Source organism: Hippocampus zosterae, chromosome 11 (genome assembly GCF_025434085.1).
Source record: "Hippocampus zosterae strain Florida chromosome 11, ASM2543408v3, whole genome shotgun sequence".
NCBI lineage: Eukaryota > Metazoa > Chordata > Actinopteri > Syngnathiformes > Syngnathidae > Hippocampus > Hippocampus zosterae.
Genome location: NC_067461.1, coordinates 14,144,082 through 14,171,844, shown reverse-complemented (window position 1 = coordinate 14,171,844; position 27,763 = coordinate 14,144,082). Strand labels below are relative to the sequence as shown.

The following is a 27,763-nucleotide window of genomic DNA, read 5'->3' as shown; positions in this document are numbered from 1 at the left end:
GAGCATATAAATAAATATTTTTTAAATGAACCCGAGTTGACTGACCTGTGCTGACTGCTATCTTTCCTGTAGAGTGCGCTATGCACCACCTCTCTGAGCCTCTGGAGGAACAGAGCCACACTGGGCTGTCTTGATGGTAAACCCAATTTTAAAGCTTCTCGTTCCTTGCACAGCTCCTCCAGCTTTTTCCCAAATCGCTCAGCTGAAAAGACACACACAGGCCCAAACTTAAGCTTCAACAGTGCATTCATGCCAGAAGGTAGATGAGGACACTACATGCAAGTGTTCTTTTGCAGAGTTTTGCTGGTATAACAAGATTGCTGCCAACCCAGCTAAATTCATTAGTTGGTTATTTGCACACTGTCACATTAGGCTATCAATATAACTGATTATTTCACATCTATAAACAAACACCAATACGTCCAATCTCTGCAGCGCTTAAACAATGCACAGTGACCTATAAAGAAACATCCATTTTAAAATACATTACAGGTACTGTGCAAAAACCTTTGGTCAGCAATAGCTTTGTTGTTTCAATTACCTTTTTCACAGCAGTCGGTCAATAGAATAACGGAAATTGTTCCTAGAAATGTGCAAAAATGTATCCTACTTAAGAGAGGACCGATCAAGAAACTATTCAACTTTAAATCTTGAAATCATTTCATCGAGCAAGAAACTTACTTCCGTATCTTTATTAGGCACATATAAACGTTTGGAGCCAGTGTGTACACAATGTTCAGACTGGATATTATTTATCCCTTTTGGCAGGAACATGGCGATTTTTTTCCCAACGTTCAGACCTCCTTTCAATTAATCTAATCAGAAGACACAATTACAGCAGAAAGAACAAATTGTGCACACAATTATGAATATAAATATAAATGGGATATTATTTCTGTCCTCCTACAGCATAGGTGTCAAACTCAGGTCCTGGAGGGCCGCTGCCCTGCATGTTTTCCAAGTCTCCCTGTTGCAACACACCTGATTCAAATGATCAGATCATCAGCAAGCTCTGCGCAAGACATTGAACCTGTTCATTTGAATCACGTGTGTTGCAACAGGGAGACTTGGAAAACATGCAGGGCAGCGGCCCTCCAGGACCTGAGTTTGACACCTATGTCCTACAGCCTGCCTTGTAGGCTTGCCTAAGTATTGCCTGAAAAGTTCACCTGCATCATAGTCATCATCCACAATGGCTTTTTGCTGCAATCTCTGGAGCTTTAACATCATGGACTCAATCTGGAGAAGAAACACAAAATCAAGACGGAGAAAATGACCAAGCGGTCCGGCGGACACTGCCTTTTCATCAGTCAGCGAAGGGTAAAAAAATGGTAAAAGGACAATGACCAGAAGATCACAGTGACATAATGAGGATGAAATCAATCATATTCGAGATTCTCTGTCTCAAGAAATGTAAACGTTTCATTGTGGACTATGAAAAGGATGGTATGGTTTTGTGTACAAGTTCCCTTTGCTTAATGTCCAGTTGGAATTTGGAGCGATCGTGTCAAGATAATAGTAACAATAATAGCTATCATGTAAGAGTTACAATGTTTATTTTAGAGTATCTCATTAACATGGTAAAGTTGTATTACTGTAAATTCAATCCATATTTTGAGGAAATTAGCTGATTATGTATGTATTTGTTGGTTTGTTTCCTGTATGTGAATTGGAACCATCAACAGCAGTTCGCTCATCTAAGTTTACCTTAGCATGAGACAATAGAGTGACGATGACTTACTCCGAGTCGATTGCTACCTCCAGCTAAGACTAATTCGCTCCTTCCCAAACAAAAGTTTACCAATGCCACTGCCTTCAAAGTAATTTGACAGGAAGTTGACAAATGAAAGCCAAATAACTTTTGTGACTAAATTTAAATTCAGGAATGTTTGCTATGAATCATCCATACTTCCATTATCCAAACCGCTAATCCTCACGAGTAATATTATCTTACATTTGTACTTTTATTGTTACAATATTGTCGGGTAATATTTTGCGAGACTTTTTTTGGTATTAAAAGATGCATCCTGATGGTAGGCAGTGCCTTGAGGATGGCATAAACAGGGCTGAGTGTCAATACCACTATTGACGACAAACTTGATCTTCAATCACCTTATTGTGCGTCCGGTTGTTATCGAGACAGTCTTGCAGCACGTGGTCGTACTTCTTCACCAAATTGTCCCAGCCTTGGTCAGAAGCAGGTGTGGTGCTCTCGTATCCCGACGTGACCGACGATGCAGAGGCGGTGTCTGAGTCAATTGACAGTGAAGAGGTGATTTCTGAATCCAGACACTGGAAGTCGACATCGGGCAGGTCAGACGACACCTCCCTGTTGCCCCACACACGTTCCCCCCAAAAACGGCCACCGAATGAGGGTGTCTCCCTTTCTTCGTGGCTGCTCAAGACAGAGGTGGATGTGACCTTGGTGGAAGGTTTTGAGTCGGGTTGATCAAGAAACAGCGATGTTGGTTTAATTTCAGAGGAGTGAGGTACTTCTGTGGCTTTAGGTTCGGGGCCATGCGCCGGTGTTGCAGAAGCAGTGAGAGACTGTTGAATGAAACTGAAGCTGGAAAGGAAAGATTCTTCCGGGGTAGTTGAAGGCATAAGTATTGGACAGCGGTTTAACATAAGTTCATTCTTTGGTTGGCTGGATGTGCTACTGAGGGCACTGTCATTGGTGAAGGGAGGAGGAACGTCATGGGAATTTTTGTTAGCTTGTGCAATTTTCATTGGAGACATTCTGACAGCAGATGATAGACCTATCCCCTCAGTTTGACATCCACTTATGCAGATTGCCACATCTTCTGCTTCCCCCTCATCCTCCTCGTGCTGCGGATCGTCAGTAGTGCTTAGTGGTCTGGATTGCTCCCCTCTCATGTAACCAGGCCTCCGGTGGAGCCTCTTACGGCCGACACTGTCAGCTGTCCCTGAGGCTCTGCCACCTGTCGATACACAGATTAACCATTAAGCTGGACAACACGGTCAAGAGGAAGATAAAGAGCGGCTCAGAGACAACATCGAGGACACGCTATGTCAGGAACATGTAGAGCCTAATTGTCAAGAATACGAATCCACATGATTGTTCTAACTAAATTGGGCGTTTTATGGTCAATGATAGGACCGTTAACTCCAGTAAGGATTCATATTTGAAACGAAAGACGTAGCCAAATGTGTGGCAGTTCCCAGGGTTCTCTTCCAGCTGTTGGGAAATACCAAAAACATACAGTCATCTGCAGCTGAGTCAAACCTACGCAGGAAGATGAGACCGTTAAATATGTTTCTTTTTAAACAATGCCATAGAACACAGGTTCTCAAACTTTGTTACTCAACCGAGACCTCTGAATCAAGATACAATACTGTCTTCCTTTTTCACTTTCTGTATATTTAACAGCCAAGTGCTCCAATACGTTCTCTCCTATCAGAGTGAATAACTATCCATAAAATGTAAACGTCTGACAGAGGTAAGATAATCTTGAGTTCATTGTTGAAAAAACATTGTGGTGTTTTGTTAAAACTACTGCTTCAACAATGCCCTGACTTGTATATTATGCAGACATTTTTAAAAATACAGATCATGTTTCCCATTATATCCGTCAATTGTATTCATCATTGGTAGTCCCATCATGAACACAGTTTTAGGCCGATTTTTGATGACGCATCTACGGGGTCAAAATGTGATCACATTGCCACACACGCAACAGGATTTCAAACAAATCACTGGTCTCAGTTGTTAATGACAAAACCTACGTTTGTGTATGGACCAGGGATGGCCAAACGGCAACCCGTGAACCGACTACACTGCGAGTGGCCCCATGATTCCTTAGATACCAGTCACTCAGTGACTGACCCGACCCGAGCTATTCTGTTTACAAAAACAGGGGTCTATGGGAATCCTGGCCAGCTGGGTTTTTTTCTCCTTTCATCATGGGCCCCTAATGGCATCTGGGCCTTGATGGGATCTAGGCCTTGGTTCATCGCGCCGGTTGCACGGTCGTTATTCACGCCACTGTTCAGCAGTTTTGTGCCATCCTTGAATTGGAATTATATACTACAGTTTGTGGTTATTTTGTTGCTTGCTTCAACACCTTTGTTGTTGGGTTAGGATAGTGTGTTTTTTATACATCAAAAGAGAAATATATTAAGAGCATATATTTTGTCCAGATTTAAAATAGCATTTTTACGTGAAATATGCGGCCCAATGCCCCCCTCCCATCCCCCGCCCCAGTAGTATTGATGAAAAACTCTGGCCCCCTTCAGCATTTATGGAAAAAAAGGCCAAAACATCCCAAAAATTCTCAAAAGGAAAAAATTGTCCAATGACTAAGCATGGCCTTCATGTGAAAGAGGAGCGTGATGAATAGTGGCTTGTCCTGACACCTGCTCCACATGATTATCCATGCCGTGTGTAGGATCCAGCCACAGACTCAATCTTAAATGACAAGAATCAACGGGCTCTTTGTGTGCAGCTGCACTCCTCTCTTTTATTTCGGACTTCTCAACCCAGTGCCCACTCTCACACATTCCAAAGACATGGAGGACACACTGACACAGACTTTGGTGCGGGATACAGAGGGGGCATTCTGTCATTGCAAAACGCTGCTTGAAAACTCAACTATAATGCATTTCTAGAGCGCAATGTCAATTGAAAGTGATATGTGGCATTTATATTTATACACTTTAACTGGAACTATATGGCAAGTTACTACAAGCTGTATAGGACCACCACAGCACAACCCCGTGACCCTCACTCCCCATGACGTCAATGCCCATGTGACTGTTGGGAGAATGGCCAACAGGAAGCAGCACTTAGGGGAGAGTTGGGATATTACACTGAAATCGAAGCGCAAGTAAAAGGTCTTGCTCCCATTGTCCTCTCTGTCCACCGGGACCTGAAACTCAAGCTCAGGTTACGGCGTCTTTGGAAACGTGGCCACTGCTCCAGAACCTTTTACGTAATTCCACACAATTCTCGAGTTATATTAGATACTTTGTTGTTTGTAGTAAAAAAAAAAAAAGAAAAAAACCCCACAAAAAAGCCTGTGTATTAATCGGGGAAGGGCTTTTGATCTCTGCAACACAGCCATACTTCGATTACACAAAGAAGGTTCTTTCCAGCAAAGGGAAGGAAATGCCTCAGGGCCTCTTATGTGTTGTACGTCTTTGCTAAAGCCTTTTGGAGTTATGGTATTCACTTTTTCCTGCCAGGATTTGAGCTAAAACTGTCTGCCAGGAAGTGGAAAAGGAAGACACTCGCCACAAGTGACTTCCAGATGAGCAAAAGTCTCAGTGCAAGTGAATGTGACCAAAACAGTTGTTGATCACTGTGTTTTGGACAAATGGGGCCTGATTATTTACCTTTGGTGATAAAAGAGGCCCACTTTCCATGTCTCAAGTTAAACACGGTGTCCCATTGGTTGTTTAAAGTGCTTAATCCAAAGAGGGGAGGAATGCAGAGGATCTCGTTTAAAAAAAAAACACACACACACACAGACGTTTAAGGAACAAGCCCAGCAAGACGCACATCAGCAGATCAGAAAATACACATGTCAGCAGGCTCCTGAGAAGCAGTGTGCCTCTGCAGATGTGCCACACTACACCACTTGTGACCCCCAAGCACCCTGCTTGTCCGTCTGTCTGTCTAACGATCATGGCGTGTGATGAGGCTTTCCTCCAAAATGAGCTCCTCACTTCCTGTGTGGTCACATGAGGATCACAATCTTGTCTGTTTTGGGGTAGTGGGCAGACAAAGCACACACACACACACACACACACACGAAACGTGTTTTCTATTTTTTTCCCCTGTATTTCAGTTGAATATTTACATGCCATTCTCACAGATGTGAAAGATTTAGTTTAACAAGAAAACAATCAAGCAGAATTAAGTGGTTCAATTACAATGTCCTATATTACTTAGTTTTACTTATTTATGTGAATAAAGGGGTTAATTATTTCAATTCAAAGTGGGTGATATTGTTAGATGGGTAAAACAAATGTGTAGATGTTAGTCGTAACTTGATCTATTCGGGAAAATGGAAATAGTGCTGTGACTAAATAAGGAACGGAATTGATATTTTCATCATGCATGCAAAACGAAAAGGGCACATATGATAATATAATTACAATGTGGTCATTTCATAGTGATTAGCACTTTAGCCTCACATACTTTTAAGGTTCATTTAAGACTCTAAATTGTCCATGTGTATTAATGTGCCATGTCACTGACTGGTGACTGGTCCAGGGTGTACCCCTCAAACCCACTCCTAAAGTGAGCTGGGATAGACTCCAATTATCTGTGACTCGAACGGGGACAAGCGTTATAGAAAATGGATGGCAGCATGACACTTTAAGGGGCAGAATAAAAACGCTAATAACTTATCTATATAAAATAAAAATAAAATCCTGCCCTGTTATTAACAAGTAATAAAATGTGGAACTCTGCAAAATTGACGGCTAAGATCAGCCTTTCGCTTGCAGGTCAAAAAGTAACTACCGGTAAGTGTGGGAGGAAGTGTCTTTGACTTGTGACACTGGGATGCCTCACACTAAAGAAAACTGACGCACAGTCTTAAGAAATGGAGAGTCGTCACCAATTTCTTTTTTTTCAATATACAACTTACACTAAAGTTTATAGATGTTAATGATGGTCCAAGACTAAGAGTGTTCAACTATGTTGTAAAAGTAAAGGATCAAGTATATGATACTGTACTAAAACACCGGTCAACCCATTTTGACGATAAGTTCCAATGAGCGATGCATATAAACTTTTTTAGATTTTTTTTTTTTGGGGTGGTGATTCAGAATCTATCCTCAATTTTTCTCTAGAACATCACATTTTCATAATTTGTGAATGTTCATCATATAAGAACAATAAAATCACATTACATATTTTGTACTATTTATGAACAGTCATCAATCATCATGTTACAAGTAAGTTACATGAATTGATGGATGACTGTTTCAAAATTGGAAGTCGAAGAAAGTTGTTTGACAAGATTTGCTTTTGGTGGGCTACAAAAATTTGATGTGGCAGGTCAGATCTGGCCCCCAGACCTTGAGATCAACACCTTTCTGATAACCCCGGTGCTTCCTTATATGGAATGTCCATCATAGAGCTAGCCTTATGGGTCATTAGGGTCGCAGGTAGCCAGAAGCCTTTCCCAGGCAAAAAAGTGGGGTACTGTGGTATTGACCTGGATCGATTGCCAGTCAATCACAGCCCACTTTTAAAAAGACAACCATTCACAATCAGGTTCACCGACTAACTATTACAATCTTCAATCGATCTAACATCACATGCATATTTTTAGAATGTTGGGGGACGGAAGGAAACATGCAGAAGCAAACCATTTCAACAACGAACCTCAGAACTGTGGCTTATATCTACTACCCACAAGTCCACTGTGTCACTCCTTATTGTATGTTAGCCTTACATATATCTGAGTTCTGTTATTTGACTTAAAACTAAAAATATATATTTTACCTTCCACAAGTCCCTGGCCGTGGTGATGCAGAGAGTTGCCGAGGCATTTCAGGCCCAACAAACCAGCAAACATGTCCCCGTTTAGAAGAAGCCGACGAAGTTGATGGTCCAACAGTTATGTGACGTCCAGCAACTACGCGCTGACACGAAGCATGACTGAGCTCACTTCCGCTGTGGAAAAATCAAGAGACGTCTTTGTTTAAAAACTACCGACTGCAGAGCGCAACTTTCTACCGCCAAACGTTGATGATCCTCGGTAAACATTTGCACAATCGCAGGGTTGGAGGGACTTTTTTCTGATGCAAACGAGTCGTTCAGTTGCGCGTGAGCAGCTGTCAATGCAAAGGGGGAAAATGATGATATTCCAAGTAACAGCACAGAAATATCCGACCGGGCATAGAAAGATGAAGAATTGGACGAGTTTTGCTTGATTGGCGATCATGTGGATCATTTCTAAATCGATGGGCGAGCGGTCCGTTAGTCACTGCCCTGTGTCGTGTTGGAGCTCTGACGCGGTGAGGAATTTGACTCCAGTCTTCTTCAGACCGCCTCAATTCTGCAGCAAGCATCCTATGAATGTTGGGAGACGCGTCCCCGCATTTCACGCTCTTTCCGCACGCACGCGCGCACGTGCACGCACAAGCAAGCAAACACACACCCACACACGATTTGAGGAAATCTGTTATAATAGAAGTACAGTATGTATCAAACTGGTATCCCTTTGCATTAATCAGTACCCAAGAGGTAGTTCACACTTTCAAAAAGGTTGGTGACCCCTGCTGTAGAGTGTATATAATGATGAACTGTATAGTTCAGATTGACAGGGGGAAAAAATACAGCCTAAATGTTGTGAACAAGGAGACCGTGATATAAATGAACTGCAGTTCGTTTTGCAGTCAAGAAATTGTGACAGACACAAAAAAGTAGACACTCAACTGATGGACAAGTCAGCGATGAAAGGCTCGGGTTTTCAACCCAACAGGTGCTGCTTACACTCCCTGGCCACACTGTGAATAAAGAGAAGATGTGGGCCATGCAAAAAAAAACCCCAAAAAAACTGCACTCGCATTGCATGTTATCAAATCGCCTGCTCTGGAGATTAGAAGCACTTAATGTCATTTGGCAAGCAAAGCAGCTAACTGGGTACTTAGAGGACACCTTGTGACCTGAGAGGTTATGGAGTTTGAGTACTCCAAACAGAAGGCATCACAACATAACTAATCCCCACATCCAATTACACAAACCATGAGTCACATTCTGTAGATTGATGGATGGCGTGATGGACTTCCCAGTTAAAAAGGAACAATTTCTCAGAGAAAATAAACAATTTCATTCATTTTTATGATTAGACTCAGCTGTCTTTGAATCTAAATGGTCTTTTAAATGCCATGGTTTTAATGTTGTTGTTTTTTTGGTGAAGCGGGGGCAATTAAAATAAAATGTGTTTCTGCAATTACATTATTTTCTTTAGGAAATGGAATTTCTTTTGTGCCTGGACATTTGCATTCAATGACTCATAGGAGCACCTTGTAGTATCCCACATATCCCAAATCAAATTTTGAAAGAAACACCAATGTTTTAAAACAAATTTGATTTGTACTTGTTAAATGAACATCATGCCGCGCTGGCATTTGATATTGCTGAGGGTGGCGGTGTGTACCTGAAGGCTTTTATTTATTTTCCCTAATGTTGGAGCAGCATTTGCACAGGTCATGAGGATAATAAATTAAATCACCTAAAATACAAAGTACTGATATTCACCAGCAGATGGCAGACGTTATCCTTTTTTTTACCACGCTACCGCATACATACCCAACAAAAAAGGTGGAAAAAATGCATAATTGGATAAAGATATAAACCATCTATCACAACACATGTACCTTAATTCATTCCCATTTCTTTTTAAGGTCTGTAAGTCCCCTGACAAATGCATAAAACTGAAAACTCCAAATATATGCTACTTTGAGTAATCGAATATACAATAGCAGCTATTTGAACACAAGGCTTGTTTAAGTGTTCTGTGGGTATTTAGATAAGAAAGAGAGTGCAGGGGTGTCTTGACATATGTATGTGCATACGTGTACATCAGGTGGCTGCCAGAGAATGGGCCTGAACAAAGGTCACATGCTCTACCTCAGATTATCTGAGTGTGATAGAGAAAGGGGAGGGCTGAGAGCGAAATAAAATAAACACACATGTTATCAGAGAAACCTAGAATCTTGCAAAGCATGGCACACTTGCTGCAGAACTTGCATCCATCGAAAACAGCTGCAGCAGTCAGATTTTTAGAGACAAAAACAGATTGCTTCAACAACATTTTATTGTAGTATGACAAAATAAATCGTGTTGTTAAACATGTGAGAGCCAATTATAAAGTGGTTCAAACTTTTACAAGGGTTAAATGAAAGGAAAGGTTGTAAAGAACCTAGACCACAGCTTCTTCTGGGTCCATGTGAGTGCTCCGGCTGGAGAAGACGTCGGCCAGCATATGTTTGGGGATCTCAGAACCACGAACTCGCAGGGTGTAGCAGGCGTCTTCCACTTTGCCCAGACTCTGACGGAGAGTGTGCAGCTTCTTGGACACCTCGTAAGGGCCCGTGTTTCCGATGTAGGAGAAACCGTCGTGGATCTGGCGCAGGAACTGACTCAGCTGGAAGGGTGTGTCGATGTCCCCATTACCCACGCTACTAATACACAGGCGCATCAGCTCTCCTGTCAGGTCAGCCACACCCAGCAGGTAGTCTGCGGGCATCACCTGGAAAGTTATAACGTGTGGTTCCGATGACGGCGTGTCGGCACAGCCCTGAGAGAACACGAGGGAGTTAAGTGGCGTAACTAATAACTAATATAGAACACTTACACTGTTTGCACTCAATTGTGAAAAACCTCTTCCAAGAAATAATTGGTGGGTGTGACAAATGAAGCTAAAATAACGTAACACCTTCTACCTTGGCTTGTTTTTTTTTTCTTTTCTCTCGGAAGTTTTTACTCTGCACAACTGAGGTTTGAGCAATTTCCAAAGATCTCAAATAAGACATGAATGAGAGAAACAGCACAATGCTGCAAGAAATGAAAATAGCCAAGTTATTATTATTATGAGTAGTATACTTTGACACTTTAATGATCATTAAATGATCTGTATATTTGCAAAACTGCAATCAGTGAAATTTGGAAGAACACATGTAGTTACCATTAAAGCTAGTACTAATTCGCACCGATCAAAAGATGTCAATTTTCTACTATGGTTATGCATTTCAATTTCACATGAAAGCTGGCGTGACTTAAAGTAATAGGCGGGATATACCCTGGACTAATCACCTGTCAATCATGGAGGAGACCTTTCCCATTTACACGTATGGGTAGTGTAAAATTCGGGAAATGAAACCCTCTCCACCCCCCACACTCACACACACACAAACTGTACATAGGCATACAAGAGATTTCAAAAACAGAACCAAAACTACTGCTTGTAAAAAAAAAATAAGGTTCACAATTTTCACTGGTTGATCGCCTTCCAACTTTCAGGCTACATCATAGTCATTACGTCACGTTTATAGCACGATGAGGGTGCATGCCTCAGCAGATCTGAATATAAAATGGGTGCAGATCTGATACCACATGGAGTTAAAACTGAAAGAAAAAAGTCGCAGTTTATAATCTAAACGTCATGGCAATTTCGAGACTTCAATAAACTTGACCCGAATAATACCTACGCAACTAGAGAAAATGGCACAAGGTCCTCAAACCTTTGTGCAGCGACAAGCCGCTGTACTACTAAGTCATTTAAACTTGTAATAAATATACCTCCTCTCCTGTCATGAACACCAGCCTGGCATTGATCTCCTCCAAACTGATGAGGCTATGGTGACGGATGTAGTGCTGGAACGAGGCGGCCTCCACATACTCCTGGATTCCTGAATGCATAAAATCAACAAAGAAAAGAATCACCCACACCAACCAAAGCTGCCCGACACTATACAAGTAAAGGATATTGAGCTTTTGGGTGAAATTTTAGGATGAATATCGCATGCACATTCCATTTTTATGGGTGAATTTAACCCTTTCATGCCCCCTGTAACCTGATAAAATGATGTGGCTGTCCACCGGAGTAACCGCGGTCTCTGACAGGGTTAATTTGACTTCCTTTTTTTTTTTTTTAACTTTACTAATGTACGAGTCCAACTGTTGAGTCTTTCAGTACTTTTTGCAAAAACTGCTGAAGGGAAGGGAGCTAAATGGCAACACTCAAACATGATGTTCTTAGAGGGAAGTGGGCACTGAACTTAGTGTCAGTGTTTCATCACCAGATTGCAAAAGAAATACAGAGAAACTTGAAGAGTCACAGAAAGGCATAGAAGTGGATATTCTTGCAAATTACTGGAATTTTGCTATTCACAGTCAATTCAGAAAAAAACTATTAAACCGTTAAACAGCTGGACATGTTCAAAGGTCTAACAAAGGTCAAATGAAATCCAACTATAAAAATTATAGAATACTGTACTGCATTTTAGATTAATCCTGAAACTTCACCAGAAAGCCTAATATCCCTATGTTTTTGTGACTATGCAATGTTGCGGTGGATTTACACACAAAAAAAATAATAATAATACGGTAGTTTAAAAAAGGAGAGAAAAAACACAGAATACATATCAAGCCAAGTGCATAAACACTACAGGCTATCTGCGGAGTATAGATCACAGATGCAGATAGTGATTCAAACCTGTTTCCTGTTACAGTCTTTTGATTTGAACAACAGTGGCCATTTTTTGTAGCAGACTAAGATGACCCCTCATTTGTTTTCTGGCCCTGTGTAAACAATAATCAAATAATCACAGGACGGAAGACTTTGTGTCTGAAGTTTACTTTTGGAGCGGCAATTGAACTTCAAAAGGGCCTGCTATCTCACTCAGGGAGCGACGCGCAGCTGGGACGAGCATGTGCTTCGTCTCTACTTCGTCTCTATTTGTACTGCTTTCAGTGCATGGTGCCAAGCAAACTCATGGCAATTTGTTTTGTTTCATTTGTTTGGGATATTTTACAAATACTATGTAACGGAATGATTGCAAAACAAACAGCACAGAGCTAAACGTTTTTCTAAAGTTGTATTTCACAGTGGTTCTGTTTTCTACATACAGCGTGACAGTTCGGAATGTTGACAAAACATTCCGGGTAAAGATATTCATTCATTCATTCATCTTCCAAGCCGCTTGATCCTCACTAGGGTCGCGGGGAATGCTGATAATTAATGTTTTATTGTGACTAGAGTGTGAGTGTGGAACAATTAAATTCACTTGACAAAAGTATATTGTGAAAATAATTGTTTTGAAATTAACACTGCTGGGAGCTGTGAATCTGATTTGAATTTAGCATAATGTAATGTGTACGGAATATGAGAAGAAAGGGGTTAAGTATGCATTGGGGCAGGTTGAGCTCATCTCTACCAGGAAACTGTTCATATTATTTTGTTGAATGACACAACAGCAGGTTTATGTTTTATAACAAAGAAAGTGAAACCCAACAGCAGATGATTGGGGGCGTTTACATTTTACACAATCTTAATCAGGGATGGGCAGCTTAAATGATGGAAAGGGCCACATTTTTTTTCATTTGTGCTACTCGGGACCATGCACTTCCTTACCAGATGTATGACAAAAATTTAAATATGAGCAAAATATGTACAAACATTTAAAGTATGTGCACTTCATAGATTTCAGTATTCATAATCCAGTCCTCAATGCATGTATAAAAGAGCCACAATTCAACACCAAAGATTTTGAAGCAAACAACTTAACAACCACCAACTGTGTTTTCTTTTCACCAATGTAAAGGGTTCGCTTGCACAAAACTTAGCATGAAAGCTAAACAGAAAACCTACATTAAGAGCAGGACCTCCATCCATCATCTGGACCACTTCATTCTCACAAGGGTCACGGACGCCCCCCCCGACCCCAAAAAACATTTAAGGGGTTATTAATTTATGCTGAGCGCTACGCTATGCTACAGTAGTGTATGTTTGACGAACAGAGTGGTTCACGCTGGAAATTCCCCATCACTTGCTCATGTAGATATTGAGCTAAACAGCTTATCAAAGCAAAAGCGTTGATCTTTTATCAGCAGGAATTAGGTCCAGAGTTTGCCCTCAATATCGTTAATGGCCTCTCTATAAATAATACGGAGCCATTACATATGCCCGGAAACGCCTTTTCCAGATTAGCGGCAAAGCCGCTACGACTGAGCACTAACAAAGATGATAAAAATAGGGGGGGGGGGGGGTCTAATTGGCGGGAACTGCCACTGGTCACGTCGCAGAGGATGCAGAATCGATTCAAGAGTGACTGCAATCTAAAAATGACTTCCCACCCACTCACGATAGATAACAGCTCACCATCACATGGGTTTGTCTCAAAGCTCTGCAAACATTTTGGCTACACTAACAAGAACGGATAGTGATGCAAGAAGTGCAAAAACAACGTTATCAGTGGGTGTTCCTGTTAATGAAGGCCTGTACCAAGCTCAAGCTTTAACACAAACAGTTATTTCACCATCAATTTAAAGCACAGGAGGACACACTGTGATGTGCATCAAGCTTGTCAGTTTATCCAGTTATCTAAAATGATCATTAGAGTATGTGTCCACCGATGGATACAAAGCAGAATAGTATAACAATGTGTGCCTCTTTGCTGAAAAGGTCATAGGATTGATTCTGGGCTCTGGCTTTTTTGTGTGGAGTTTGTCCTCCCTGTGCCTATGTGGGTTGTCTCCAGGTACTCTGGTTTCCTCCCACATTCTAAAAACATGCATGGCATGTCCCTAGGTGTGAGCGTGAATGATTGTTCGTCTATGTGTGCCCTGAGATTGGCTGGCAACCAGTGCAGGGTGTACCCCGCCAACTGCCCAAAGACAGCTGGGATAGGCTCCAGCACGCCCGCGACCCTCGTGAGGATAGTCGGTTCGGATAATGGATGGATGGATGGTTGGTATCTCAGTCTGAACATTGACAGGTACTACATAATGATATACCGGTGCATGACTTTAAATAAAGAAGAAAGAAGACACAAAGAAGAAATCTAGCACGAATGTTAAATGAATACTGTAGCACTGTGCGCTTAGCTGTAAATAAAGTGAACGTAAAAGGAATACAAGACTGATTGTTAAGAATTTGACACCGACCAAACACAGATGTCCGGTCCAAGCCTAATTTGTGATGCTCGGCATTTGAATTATTTTGGTTGAATGTGTGTCTTATTTAAATGTCACATTTATGTTTGATTTATGTTTCAGTATATTAATTTATTTATGAGTTTGTTAATTTATTTGACTTTAGGTTGTGTGCATAATTGTGAGATCACAGTCAATTCCTCTACACAAGTTGCAATGTTCACCCACGCATTGCTTGTAAAAATCATACTTTATGATTTATCAACTGACTTATCCAATGAACTGATTTGCTGGTGATGGGCCAAAATCTCAAATTTTGTAAATGTCATGCACTATTGGTTTATTAATATATAAATAATTTTAGACCATCACAAAGTACAACGGCAATAATGAACACAGTTAAACATGAATACCTCTCTGAGGGTGTCAATGTAAACAAAGCAATTATATAGTATATTATTACGGTACAATGTGAAAGTGTGCATATTGTTGTGGCTAGACAACGTGTAATCTAATTTTGCAAATAACATCAGATAGTTCATGAAATATGTCATACATATCTTTTTCAAATCACTCAGACGTGGAATACATTTGAAATTGTAAATAAATAGATGAGAAATGAAATTTAAACATTTTTCTTTTTATTTCTTCTCAGGGACAAAAACTTACCTGCAGTGAATGCTCTGTGAAACTGATAGATGTCCTCGCCGCGAAGCTCCTCCGCAATCTGACCAATTTTCTCCCTCACACCACTGAGTTTCCCATCGGCCTCATTCAAAATAGCCTCTGCATCTGGAACACTTCCCAAAAAAGAAACCCAGAACACATTTCAGAACAGATATTCTGGATTTCAATTTGGAAGTAAACATTGGACCCTATGCATGACTACGTTGCTTCTTCTCTCCTTGCACAACCAAGTCAGAAGGAAAAAGGGAAAGGGACTCCGAGATGTGATTCATGAACTTCAAATCTTACCGAGCTAAATGTTTCTGTTTGATTGAAATATGGATACATTATGCGACAGATTTCTTCAAATAAAATATTGAGAGGTTAAACATTGGTTAAGGAAGAACAAACCCCTGTTTGGTACAGATAACTGCTTTTGTAAATAACAATGTAATTATGCATTTCCATATTTTAATCTATCACTGAATTAGCATAATTACAATTTAAATCACGTTGAAAATGTAACAAATATTCATCGTTGATACTGCATACCTTGTCACTCTGTGTAAAAGAAAAATTGTCCTCTTGCTCTCAATGGTGACGTCTCGACTAAGCTTAACGAGACGCTCGTATTTGTCGTGCTTGGCGTCAAGCTCCATCTGGAAGACTTTAAAAGAAATATGTGTGTAAATAAGAAGTTATTTGCAAATGCCGTATCCATCCAGGTGAGAAGTGGCATTGACACAAAGAGGATGATGCGGTGTACCTTTAAAGGCTGCAATGACAGGTGAAGACAGATCCGGACTTGCCTCATAATGTTGAGCTGCGTTGCCATTTTTCTGTGGATGGCCTTCACCTATAAATGATCCAGAAAATAAATATTATGTTTTCTGCATTGTCAATTTCTTGTCTAAGCGACTCTCACACAAATTTCTGTGGCTGCAGTCATCTATGTTCCGTTCAGTTTGTATTGTAACGCCCCGCTTTGGTCTTCTCTAGGAAATGCTAAGAACCTGACGCGATGCGTTGTCCTGCAGATTACATTTGAACATTAGTTGCAACTGTTGTCGTCGTGAGTTCACACTATAAAATAATAACGCCCCAGAAATACCAAGACAGGAGTGAAAGCAATATTCCGTTCACTGAGCTTAATGGAAAATAAGCAAATGGATCCAGCATGTAAACAATGGAACCTAGAAGCTATTACATGTGCAACTGACGCTTTCAGACCAAAATGTAATGATTAGTCGCGAAATCTGGACTTACCTCCTCGTTTATTCATACTTTCAGAGATAACCAAAAGCACAACTTAAGCCGAATTGTGATTTTTTTGACGACTGCTTGAAGTGTGCTCCAAGACGCGAAGCACCACAGTTTACAGCTTAATTTGATGAGGCTTACAGAATCCTTTGTCGGGCGAAGTGATTTCTATTTGTAATTAAAAGGCAGAATTACTTGTGCATTTAAACGAAGAAAAATAATGGGGGGGATAAATATGTAGTAATTAATTAATAGTAGTTTTTTAAATTTCTCTTCAGGCACTCGGGCTGTCTTGTTATTGTGGGCTTTACAGATGTTGTTTTCGTAACAGGAAACGAAAGACGCGATGCATGTTGGGATATGTATTATTTTAGAAAAGTAGGCAGGAGGGCATTCGTCCAAAGTGGCGAGTGCAGCTCACTCAGGTCAAAAGTCACCCACCTATGCAGGTCGAACAATTTCATTGACATTAATTTATTAGTTATCTGTGTGCTCCCTTCACTCGGCCAGTGTCAATGTTTTGTGGGTGGCCAGTGGTGGGGTGAAAATTCAAATAGCGGGGTTTTAATAAAATGGGCTGTACTGTACTTATGTTTTGTTTTTTAAGGGCTATTTCCAGGATCAAAATCCAAAAGAAAAGAGAAAGAGAGAGCCAAGAGAACTATCAGGTCACGATATGATTTTTTTTCCCGTGGCATTTTACGTCGTAATATGTTGTCGAATAAATTGGACCTCAAAGACAATATGTAATATTTAATTTGTTTTTTTTTAAACACATCTCTTTCAGCGATCGAATCTATTATTTATTGTTGTATGTTTCATTCACTTTCTTCATCAAATTACTCACTCTCCACTAACCCCTCCTCCCGTGGTTCCTGAAGACTGTCTACGTGCAGTTGTGACAGTGCCAACCTCATTTTGCCCATGGACTTGCGTGCGCTGACGTCCAAAACCCGTTCACTTAAATAAGGGTACTCGACTGCAACGTTGATTGTGCCAGCATAGTAGTATTGGATGCGTGACAGAATGCAACCTTGACTATTATAGCAAATGCATTGGAGGAACGAGGACCACACGCTGATCTGACGTTGAATGTTACATTCGAGGCCTGCCCTCTGGCTCATATCTCCGAGTGTCCTCAGGATCTCATTGTTGTTTACAATATTTTTAAGATTGTATTTACTCGGCATCACAAGTAAGATGCCATATTTTGATACCGTGCTCCAAATATTCCGTCCTTAAAAATATGCAAGCTTTTATTACATTGTCAGGGAGGTATTAATTATGTCATCGGTGTTTCTTAATTATCTGATGCAGTAATACAAGACAAGAGAACAAGGTTTTGTTGTCTGTTGCTTGACAACGAGTCAGTAAGAGAGGTGTATATTAGATACTTTGTGTATAAAGATCAGTGACAAGCGGTGACAAATTCATGACTCGCACGTGGTTTCAGCGTCACAGCTTTCCGACGGCAGCGAACACAACGCGTGGGTTGAGGCGTGGCTTTCACTTGACGTCAGAGCAGGCGGGCCGAGGACAGGCTGGGAAACAAGAGCGTCGCCATGCACCACCCGCGTATCCACAGCTAGCTTGTAGAATGCCCCATGAAGACCTCGACACAGGCCGTTTTGCTCGCTCCGGGCCACACATTGTCGCGTTATTTCTTAGACTCAACATGTGGGGAGGTAGCGGGTGTTATGGAAGAGACGGCTTTTAAGTTCGACTCCAGGGTTTCGCTCGGTGTAGCGTGGCAAGAGGCGGTGGACCACTTCCAAAGTTGTCGGTTAGCAGGGCGCGTGTGAAGGGTTGGAATTAAAGGCGCCGCGCGCCCGTTTTTAGCGGCAAACATGGAGAAGCAGCAAAACGATTTGGAGCGAGAGCGCCAGTACTGTGAACTTTGTGGGAAAATGGAGAACCTTTTGAAGTGCGGTAGGTGTCGGAGCTCCTTCTACTGCAGCAAGGAACACCAAAAGCAACACTGGAAAGAACACAAACTTATTTGCAAGGAAGTGGACAAGACGCAACCACCTAAACAGAAGCTCGATCAACCGCCCGGGGATGAGAAGGCGCCAGATAAATGCCCGAAGAAGAACAGCCACGAGCAGGCAGACACCGATGCGCCTTCGCCACAAACCACAAACACGGAGCAGCAGGAGGGTGGAGAGCATTTGGCTGAGGATGGCCCCAACTATCCCGCCACACCTAATGGACAAACGACATCTCCACAGAAACTGGCCACGGAGTATGTCATCCCGTGTCTGAACAAGCACGGCATCTGCGTGGTAGACGACTTCATGGGCGAGGAGACTGGGCTCAGCATCCTGGAGGACGTCAAGGCCCTGCATAAAACCGGCCGGTTCACGGACGGTCAGGTGGTCAGCCAGAAAAGTGACTCAACTAAAGACATCCGTGGGGACAAAATCACGTGGGTGGACGGGAACGAGGCCGGCTGTGAGAAGATCCGCTTTCTCACCAGTCGCATGGACAACTTGGTCAGACATTGTAACGGCAAACTGGGCAACTACGCCATCAACGGAAGGACAAAAGTAAGTAGAGATACAGGTGGGCACTGTCAACCATCCATTTTCCCTTATTTTGCCTGCTTGCATGCTTCAAACCAATAAGCATTAAACAAGTCAAGAAAGTACCGGTAAGTACCATACTGACTCGCCTGCAGCTTCCATTGCCTCTTCTAACTTTGTCACGTTTCACATCACTAATAGAAACTGTGCAATGCCGCACTCTACTGTAGGTAGATGTGTAACATCAATACGTGGGTTCCTAGATTAATAGACACGGCTCGTGTTAGGAAGACAACGGGGCAATGTGACTTCGACAATGAAAATATAAAACCGCGGAGCATATTTTGGTCATCCTGTTCTTGACAATTACCAAATAAACAACGGTGATTGCTTAGTTAACAGCAACTGGAGGGGAAAAAATGCAGTAAACTTCAATGCAAAAAGCTTTTTTCGATGAGTAATTGATTTTACAATCAATACAATAATTGATTCTAACAATCTTTGATAGTGACAGCCGCAGTGTGAATGTGGCTGTTTGTTGCCGGTGACTAACTGGTGATGGGTAACTCTGGCGGGTGGGTGGAGGGGAGAGAAAACCTTTTTTTCCCCACACATAATTCAAACTTGAGACCATTTAAGTCAAAATTGGCTTTGTTAATAGACTTCTAAATCATATAAAAATCTTGGAGGCACCATGTATACATTTTTCCTGTGGTTTATAAAAGAGAGGAATGACTCGCCTCCAATATTTAGTGCATCACAGTTGCTCATAAAAGTCCGATTTTATGTAACTTGCTGATAATATGACTACACACAAACCTAACAGGTTGAAAATAAAGATGAAATGAACTGAATAGGACCTGTACTTATCCGGTCTCGATGTGAAGCATCTGAATGTCTCCCTTGTCACATGTTCTTCAATTGCACTTTTTTTTTACATACGAGCAATTTTGCTTACCCACCACTTTTTTGCACCTCTTTTAAAACCCAGTATTAAACAGTAACCCCCACCCCCCAATAATGGGTGTTTTTTTGTTTTGTTACGAAAGGCAGGTGTTGTATTACTACTAAGCTGCTGTGAATCTTTAAAACAAGAATATGAGTCATTGACCCCTCATCCAATTTTAATGTCTGGCACATTCTGTCCTCCATGCACACACACAAGTTATTTTGAATTGGTGCACCCTCACTAATTTAATAGGTATGCTTGATGTCCAAATAAACAGCCATGCAATATACAGAATTCTACACGTGTAATGCCGCATGTGTTGTGCATACTTCAAAAGGATCCATTAGTTGAGAGAACTGACAAAGAGGAAAGGCTTTATGCGTATATCTCTCAGTATAATGCAATCAGAGGCAACAAACTACCGGTAAATGCCTACAAAACAAGACGTACTCAGGTGCTTGTTTAGTCTTTAGAAGAAGGACAACCACCCTGCCCACAGTGACAAAATATATGTACAAGCAGTAAAGATAAAGGAAAGGCAATGACATTGTGTAACAATAACAACAATGCCTTATGTAAAAGGTTTATATGATCCTTGAGATTTTGATTTTTGACATAGCTGTTACTATTTTGGACCACCCGAAGTTCCCTGACACAACCGGGCTAATACAAATGTCATGAACAAATACCATGAAATCAACACTTTCTTGCTTTTTGTCTCCTTTTTGATCTTTTTACCACATTTTACAGATTTTTTGGGGGGGATTTTTTTTAACATCTGATTAAATCCTTCCATAAGGAATGGCTTGAATATGATATGAAGCTCAGAAACGGTCAATGGTAAATATTCATTTTGATTTTAAACTGCCCAAAAACCATTTTAAACTTTTCCTCCCTCACATAGCCGTTCTCACGACACACCCGTTTTCACGACACACCCACCTCAGACACTCTCGCTGAACATCGAAGATGATCGGTGCATATCCAGGACTTTTATTTTTTTGTGACAAGATCACAGGCTATATCTCATCGCTTGTTCTAATGGTGCATTTAAAGCTTTTGTTTGGCATGTTTTTCTTTCCACCCTTTGCTCTTTCACTTAAACTGCTGTGCTTGCTCTGAACTCCAACGTTGGGTGGAGTGTGGCACCGTGACCTGGTGTTAAAATTCTCGACCAGTGAGCTGTCAGTGTTCTTTTTAAATCGAAGTTTGCAGTGATTTGATGTAATATATTGTCCTGCAAAATATTAGTGGGGATGGAGTAACGCAGATAGCCGCTAGCTGTATGATGCTATTTTAGGTTTCTCTCCTTATCCAGTTTCTTTACACCGAGATGCTTCTCAGTAGAAGGCCTCTCAGTAAACGCACACTTTGAGTACATGACAAGTGTGCTCAGCCACGCGCCAAACACCGGTGACTTCCTTGCCTATTGCCCTAGATGCCTTGGCAAACACCCGGCTTGGACTGTGACCAGAGAAAATGTGCATGACTTGCACAAATGCGAAGGCCGTCTGTATCAATGGCTCAAAGGGAGCTGACATAATGTAAGCAGGTTTGACATTGGTGATAGACGGAGGAAAAACATACACAAAGCGTGATTTGATGTAATCGTTTCCATTTCCCGTTTTCGCTTGATAACATTGTTGGAGGTTGGCATGTTCTGATAAATACAAAATGTATTTGGTGCTGTGATTGCACTCATCATTCATGAAGTGGGTATGTGACTTTTTGTACCTCAACTTGATTGCACGTTGACCTTCTTGCGCCTCATTACAGTTACAGTACAAAGCTGAACTGTCCAGCATTGCAATTTTCAGATGAAGTACAGCAATCATTTAAATGCCAAACACAATCCATTCTGGAACACTCATTGACCTGAATTGGTCAGCTTTCCAAATGTTAAAAGACCAAACGGTAAGAAAACTCCATATCGCTACGCTGCCATTCCATTTCCACTGTACGCACAGCAGGAACAGCTAGTATTCCCTCCCCCCACTACAACTTAATAAGGCTTAATATCAGACTCTTTGAAAGCCGACTCAAGCCAGGGGCCCAATGCATCCCTGGGGCCTGTTTTATCCACGTCCATAAAAACCGGATAACTCGGATGGAAAAAAAAGATCTCAGCAATTCAGTACTATGTTGTACTCTGTCTTCGCACCGAGTTTTAGGACTCAACGTCAAACATATCTAAAGTATCAAATCCCGTAAAAGGACTTTACAGGTTAACTTGTCGTTCTGTGAAGATTTGAATGCTGTTGTCATTTTTTTCAGAAGAGGCGTTGATTCGTTTTTTTCTCATAATTTATAATTATCATTTTCATAGATTCAAATGAAATGTGATTTGTAGCGCTCAACTTAACCCCGCTTAATAATTAGCTTTGACAGAAAAATGTATCCATTTCTCACACAGGAAATATTTTCTGAATATGATGATTTTATACATTTTGTGAAAGTATATATATTTTTTAATCTAAAAATGTGTGTGTTCCTCTCTTTTTATTGTCTTGTAGTTTGTTGTGCGTCACACAGTCAGTGTCTGTGCACCTGACTGTTCGTCTGAGGAAGTTGACCGTTGACCTAAATTTTATGCATTGTAGAATAAGAAGGCTGTAGGAAGTCATGTGTTGCGGGGTCCTCTGAGTGCTGGATATTTCTCTTTAGGTTCCGTGAGGTACTTGTTCCTTCCGCTTCCACGCTCCTCGTCTGTCCATGGCACCACTGTGTATAGCACTTTTTCCCCAGGTTATTGTTTGTGCACCGTACAATCAACAGTGCAAAAATACTCCAACTCAAGTACAAAAACCATTGCTCGTGTGGTCCTGTTACTCCTTGTGAGTGGTGTGTAGGGCTGTCTGAATGCCACCATTTCAGTGCGGTTACAGCAACGTAGAGTTCCTGCTGATACAATACCAAATTCCTATTCAGAATCAAAATCATCTTTATTGGCCAAGTATGTAGAACACACAAGGAATTTGTCTCCGGTAGTACAGGCTGCACTAGTATTATCGTAAACAAGGGCATGACAAATAAGTATGGAAGGACATTTCGTAATGGAAGTGTACCGTTATGGTAGAATACAACATTGTAACATTTGAGCAGTTGTATTCATTATTTTAGCCTTGGTAAGTATTAAACAAGAAACACTGATGTAGCACCCGCCTGCACAGAAATACCTCAAGAGCCTCATTGTTAAACCATACCAGGCCTATTAAAAAGCATCTTTACTCAGTGAAATTAGCTCGGCATTGTCTGGATTAATGATGTTACCAACGCAATTGTTCAACCTGATTATTTTGTAACATTGTGCTTATTTTAACATGTCTGAAATTGTGTCCGAAACAAAGCTGTACATTTAAGAAATTAAGAATATGTGGTAGGCTCTTCAATTACAAAGTTAAAGCAGTAAAAAGAGAAATTGCAGCCAAAGTAGGTTATTTAAGTTCCCGTGAACCATATTGAACTTTGACTGCAGATGGCATACTAGATATTCTATTATTCCAGCCGTATTCTTACTCCTCTACTACTGCCAAAAGGAAAGTATCACTGACCGATCCAATTACAGAATGTACTCATTGACTCAGCCACACACGGTTGGACTTATTAATTTGTCTCAGGAGTCACGAAAAAGTTGAATCGCAACACATACAAAAATGCACTTGGATTTCCTAGTGTTTTTGAAACATAGAGCCACCTGTGTGATTACACCATAGAACGAGTTGCTGTTCATGTTCGAAACTGCATTGTCTGATTACTGGGCCCGATCCAAGTTTAAGATAATTTGGCTTTAGCAGCGATTTGTGCCTGCCTTAACAGTCTAGAACAGGGGTGTCCAAGCCCGGTCCCCGGGGGGCCATTATCTTAAATGTTTTAAATGATTCCATCCTCCAGCACACCCGATGCAAATGATCTAAATTTCTATCGGTTTTCTGCAGCGCTTGCTAATCATCTGATCCTCTGACTCAGGTGTACGGGGGTTCAACATCTAAAACATGCAGGATAGTGGCCCTCAATGACTGAATTTGGACACCCATGTTGTAGAGCGCAGCTTACCACTTGATCTCTACCGTTATCTTGTTCCCCCCCCCCCCCCCCCCCCCCCCAAGTGTCAGTTATTCTCAAGAATCTGTAGTTTTTCGAATGTAAATAAATAGCGAACAAGGTCAACCTGATGACGGCCACCTTGGAACGTGAAAGAGCAAGTCGCTGAAAGAAAAGAAAATCTGAAATGGGAAAGGACACTTCAGTGGGGTCCGCTTTTTTTGGCATTTCGGAATACAATAGGAATACTGTATGTCATTTCAAATTGACTGCATCTGTTGACTTCGAGGGAAAGAAGTGCAAAACAGCTGTGCGCGTGGAGTTCACACCTTCAGTCACAAACATGCTCCGGGCAGCTCGTGCAGCATGAGCAGAGCTCAAGTGTGGGGAGATTGGAGGAGGAGGGGGCCGGACCTAAGCGGCGGATCAGCCAGCGATCCTCACGCTCTGCACGTAGCATGACCATTAAAATACAATTCCTTCTGGAATAATGCCAGAAGTCAAAGTTTACTGCAGTTCAGCTCTCGCTTCTGCTTTAGCTCCAGCCATACTCTCTTACAAGTATGTGCACGCGTAGGGCAACTTCTTTTTTTTCGCATGTTCTTTGCAGTTTTTTTCCCCAATTAAACTTGCCTCTATTCCTAAATCAGTAAAATAGGTGGCAAGCGTGTGCGGCCATAGCAAAGCTTACGCTCGTGTCATTGGTGTGAGGAGGGGTTTTTTTCCCCATGTCCGTGGCTATCTACACTAAATAATTGCAACATACTGTACGTCTTGAGTTAAATGTTTTCTTTTCCACCACCAAATTTTGAACGGTGCAAATGTATTTACCCGACTATCTAAGCCACTTCACTCTTATGGTTATGACTTACTGGTCTCTACATTATAATATCACCTTTGTCTGATACTGGAGGGAAATTTGTTTTATGCCTCTATTGTCTGCATGTACATATTTTTTTTTATTTTACCCTCATTATCATTTTGATCTTCTTGTTTTTAGGCAATGGTAGCTTGTTACCCTGGAAACGGGACCCGTTACGTGCGCCATGTGGATAACCCCAACGGCGATGGACGTTGTGTCACATGCATATATTACCTTAATAAAGATTGGAATGCCCAGGTATGTGAAACTGATTGGGGTGGCGGGTGAACATACTGATAATAAATCGGATGTTGGAAATTGGAATAATCTACTGTATCAGTATGCTGGGGGAAAAGCATGAGCTAAAGGAGTTCACCCAAACAGAAATGTGAGCAAACCTTGAGCTGGTATACTATACAGGACTGCAAAGTACTCCAACACATGCGGGCCATTGATTGTGATTGTGATTGGCAACGTGGGCCATCAAAAATAGATTTTTCACACAAATTCGGTTATAGTTATAAACATAGGAACTCTAATGTTTCAATTGGAAATGTTCAAATCAATTCAACAAACATTTGCACACTCTAACTCCAAACAACACAATCGATTATTGAGTCATCCTCATGTGTCTTCAAAATCAGTCATTTGTTTAAGCTTTGGGTGGTAAAACATTTTCGTTGTGGTGTCTCCTAAGGGGTTTCCCACCTTAGCAGTCACAAGTTTACTGCGTAATTGGCAAATTGTTGTATTTTGCTGTATATCTGAAGTTGTGTAGCCAAACCACCACCACACGACAGCGGTAACTCCCCTTTTAGACACTAAATCCTCATTTAGTCGACAAAGTCGCTCTCTGACATTGTTGTAAGATCGACTGCCCGAAGCACCTTTACAGGGAGGCTTCCAGGAGGGATCCGAGCTAGATGCCCGAGCCACCCATCTGGCTCTTCTCAATGCGAAGGAGCAGACACTCAACTCCAAGACCCTCTCGGATGACTGAGATTCACCCAGAAACCCTGCGGTGGCGTCTCATTTTGGCAGCTAATATCTTGTTCTTTTACCCCCGACCTATAGGCGAGGGTAAGAAGTAAAGAAATCGAGAGCTTTCCGTTTCACCTCAGCTCCTTCTTCACCACGACAGACCAATATCAAGTCTTGAATAGCGAAAATACACAATTGACATTGCTCATGAAAAGTACTAATCTATTAGACATAGCTATGGCCTGAGTACAAAAACAGGGAGTGGTTGTGCGTTTGCGGGAGAACACTGTACTCGTAAAAAGTTAGTCACCGTTTGTCTTCCGTAGGGCGTCATGAAGTAAGCACATTAGCAAACGGCAACCCTGTCAGTGACTGAGCCTCAATGTTGTTTTATTCCACAGCCAACAGTGTCACTACGTGCAGCCTGCTTGTTGATAATCCCTTTTAAAAAAGATCCTGCTTATCCAATAACATCCAAATGGCCACAAGATCCCCTCACATTTAGTGACTTATTCTCACTCTTAAGTGCTTCAGCATGAGTGCAGTGTAAAAGAAAATATAGTTCAGTGTGGCAAAGTGTTTTCCGCACCTACATTCTGCTGCTCCATTCGAAAGTGGCGTCAGTTGTGGGTCAGTCTTGGCAGCTTCATGGTGAACACTCATGGGCGTGACTTCGGTCTGTCGGACTATTCAGTATCTGAATGCTGTGTTTGTGCCCTGTGCATCAGGTGGACTCCGGGTCTGCCCCCAGGCTAATCTTTGAGGCTGTTATGCCATCGTAATTGTTATGTTGACACACAGGCTTTAATTATTCCAATGAACCGTGTTCAGAAACCGGGTTGGACTCAACACACTAAAAAATTCTTACCATACATCGTTTTATTCAATACAAGGCAGTGAAGTTTATAGTGTCTTCAAAATCACGTTAGTGTTCTCCTGAACAACCGCTATACCATTTACTGCACACTGTTTAAGTCCCATATACTGTATGTACACTGTCATCACTTAAAGGTGTCACATCCAGACTTAACACCCCAGCTCCAAAGTATGAAAAAAAAATGAGGGTGCGGAACAAGTTCTTGTGTTTTACAGTTACACAGTCCTTATTCACTGGAACATGTCGTAATTTAGTTTAGTCCTGTATTGCACCTTATACACAATAATAGTTCAGTCGAAAATAGTAAGTAGTAAAAAAATGTTGTTCGAAGGTTTGACGATTCAGTAAATCTGCATTTATTTAGTTATAAAATCGGCTTCACTGTTTGAAACAATCTTAGTAATGATGCACTACTGATTAAGGTTCAACACAGAAAAGCGGCATGGTTGAAAAACGCATTTCTCCGTAGGAAAGAAATGATCAGTCACTTTCATGTAACGTTTTATCAGTATTGGACAAAATTTTTTGAGTTAAAAAAAAGAACAAGAAAAAAGGTAAAAATATTGCTAAGAAAAAAATAGTCTGACTGTATATGGAGAAACAGTTCCACCGATCTGAACCAGACAATCAGATCTGTGTGATGGATCTGCCAGTCTCGATCTGATACCTCAGCAATGTATTATGAAGAATGAAAGAGCACACCAGAGTGTTAATTGTCTTATTTACTTATGTTTTATATTAATTTGTGAATAGGGATCTCAACAATATCATTTTTATCCGATGTTGACCAGGTCAGGGTCACGGGATCTGCCCCCATTTCTGATCACATGATTGGATCAGGAGAGCTCTGCTTTGTGGCATGAGTTAACAAAAGTGGAAAAGGCTGCTTGACTCACATGATGACACAGGTGGACAAAAGTACTTGGACGCAGCCGCAGACTGCATTGAATTTGACTTCCCTTGCGTC

General features: G+C 41.4%; 3 protein-coding genes across 11 annotated transcripts in view; 1 reads left to right on the top strand and 2 right to left on the bottom strand.

Annotated features, from left to right (window-relative positions):
• The window catches only part of disc1 (DISC1 scaffold protein), a 43,843-nt gene extending 35,729 nt beyond the window's left edge, over nt 1–8,114 (bottom strand). The window contains exons 1-5 of one of the 2 annotated variants that reach the window (XM_052080451.1): nt 7,481–8,114; nt 5,356–5,722; nt 2,113–2,942; nt 1,170–1,239; nt 46–202 (exon numbers count right to left, since the gene is read on the bottom strand). In XM_052080451.1, the coding sequence (XP_051936411.1) occupies nt 46–202; nt 1,170–1,239; nt 2,113–2,877 (992 nt within the window). In that variant the 5' untranslated portion in view covers nt 2,878–2,942; nt 5,356–5,722; nt 7,481–8,114. The remainder of the gene's footprint in view (nt 1–45; nt 203–1,169; nt 1,240–2,112; nt 2,943–5,355; nt 5,723–7,480) is intronic. The other variant, XM_052080450.1, reaches the window with a different exon arrangement.
• Nucleotides 8,115–9,782: 1,668 nt separating this feature from the next.
• On the bottom strand, nt 9,783–19,872 carry tsnax (translin-associated factor X). Of its 2 annotated transcripts, none has more exons than XM_052080518.1 (6): nt 19,827–19,872; nt 16,071–16,160; nt 15,857–15,971; nt 15,308–15,438; nt 11,285–11,394; nt 9,783–10,283 (listed from the first exon to the last, which is right to left on the bottom strand). In XM_052080518.1, the coding sequence occupies exons 1-6, from the start codon at nt 19,855–19,857 to the stop codon at nt 9,906–9,908; spliced, it is 855 nt and encodes a 284-aa protein (XP_051936478.1). In that variant the 5' UTR covers nt 19,858–19,872; the 3' UTR covers nt 9,783–9,905. The 2 variants fall into 2 exon arrangements, with proteins under 2 accessions (XP_051936478.1, XP_051936479.1); XM_052080519.1 differs by lacking the exon at nt 19,827–19,872 and adding an exon at nt 16,571–16,899.
• The window catches only part of egln1a (egl-9 family hypoxia-inducible factor 1a), a 20,176-nt gene continuing 10,489 nt past the window's right edge, over nt 18,077–27,763 (top strand). For 3 of the 7 annotated variants that reach the window (XM_052080496.1, XM_052080493.1, XM_052080492.1), the window contains exons 1-2: nt 18,081–19,110; nt 25,077–25,196. In XM_052080496.1, the coding sequence (XP_051936456.1) occupies nt 18,412–19,110; nt 25,077–25,196 (819 nt within the window). In that variant the 5' untranslated portion in view covers nt 18,081–18,411. Of the gene's footprint in view, nt 19,111–25,076; nt 25,197–27,763 lie in introns of all 7 variants that reach the window. The other 4 variants (XM_052080491.1, XM_052080490.1, XM_052080495.1 and 1 more) reach the window with 3 other exon arrangements.

Bases quoted from the DNA above. Each gene is read 5' to 3' on its own strand.
- tsnax (XM_052080518.1), bottom strand. From the start codon at position 19,857: ATGAGCAACTGTGATGCACTAAATATTGGAG. The intron at 15,439-15,856 runs GTATGCAGTATC...TTTTTTGGGAAG, and splicing joins CTTTTACACAGAGTGACAAG to TGTTCCAGATGCAGAGGCTA. The intron at 11,395-15,307 runs GTAAGTTTTTGT...TTATGCATTCAG, and splicing joins TCACAGAGCATTCACTGCAG to GAATCCAGGAGTATGTGGAG.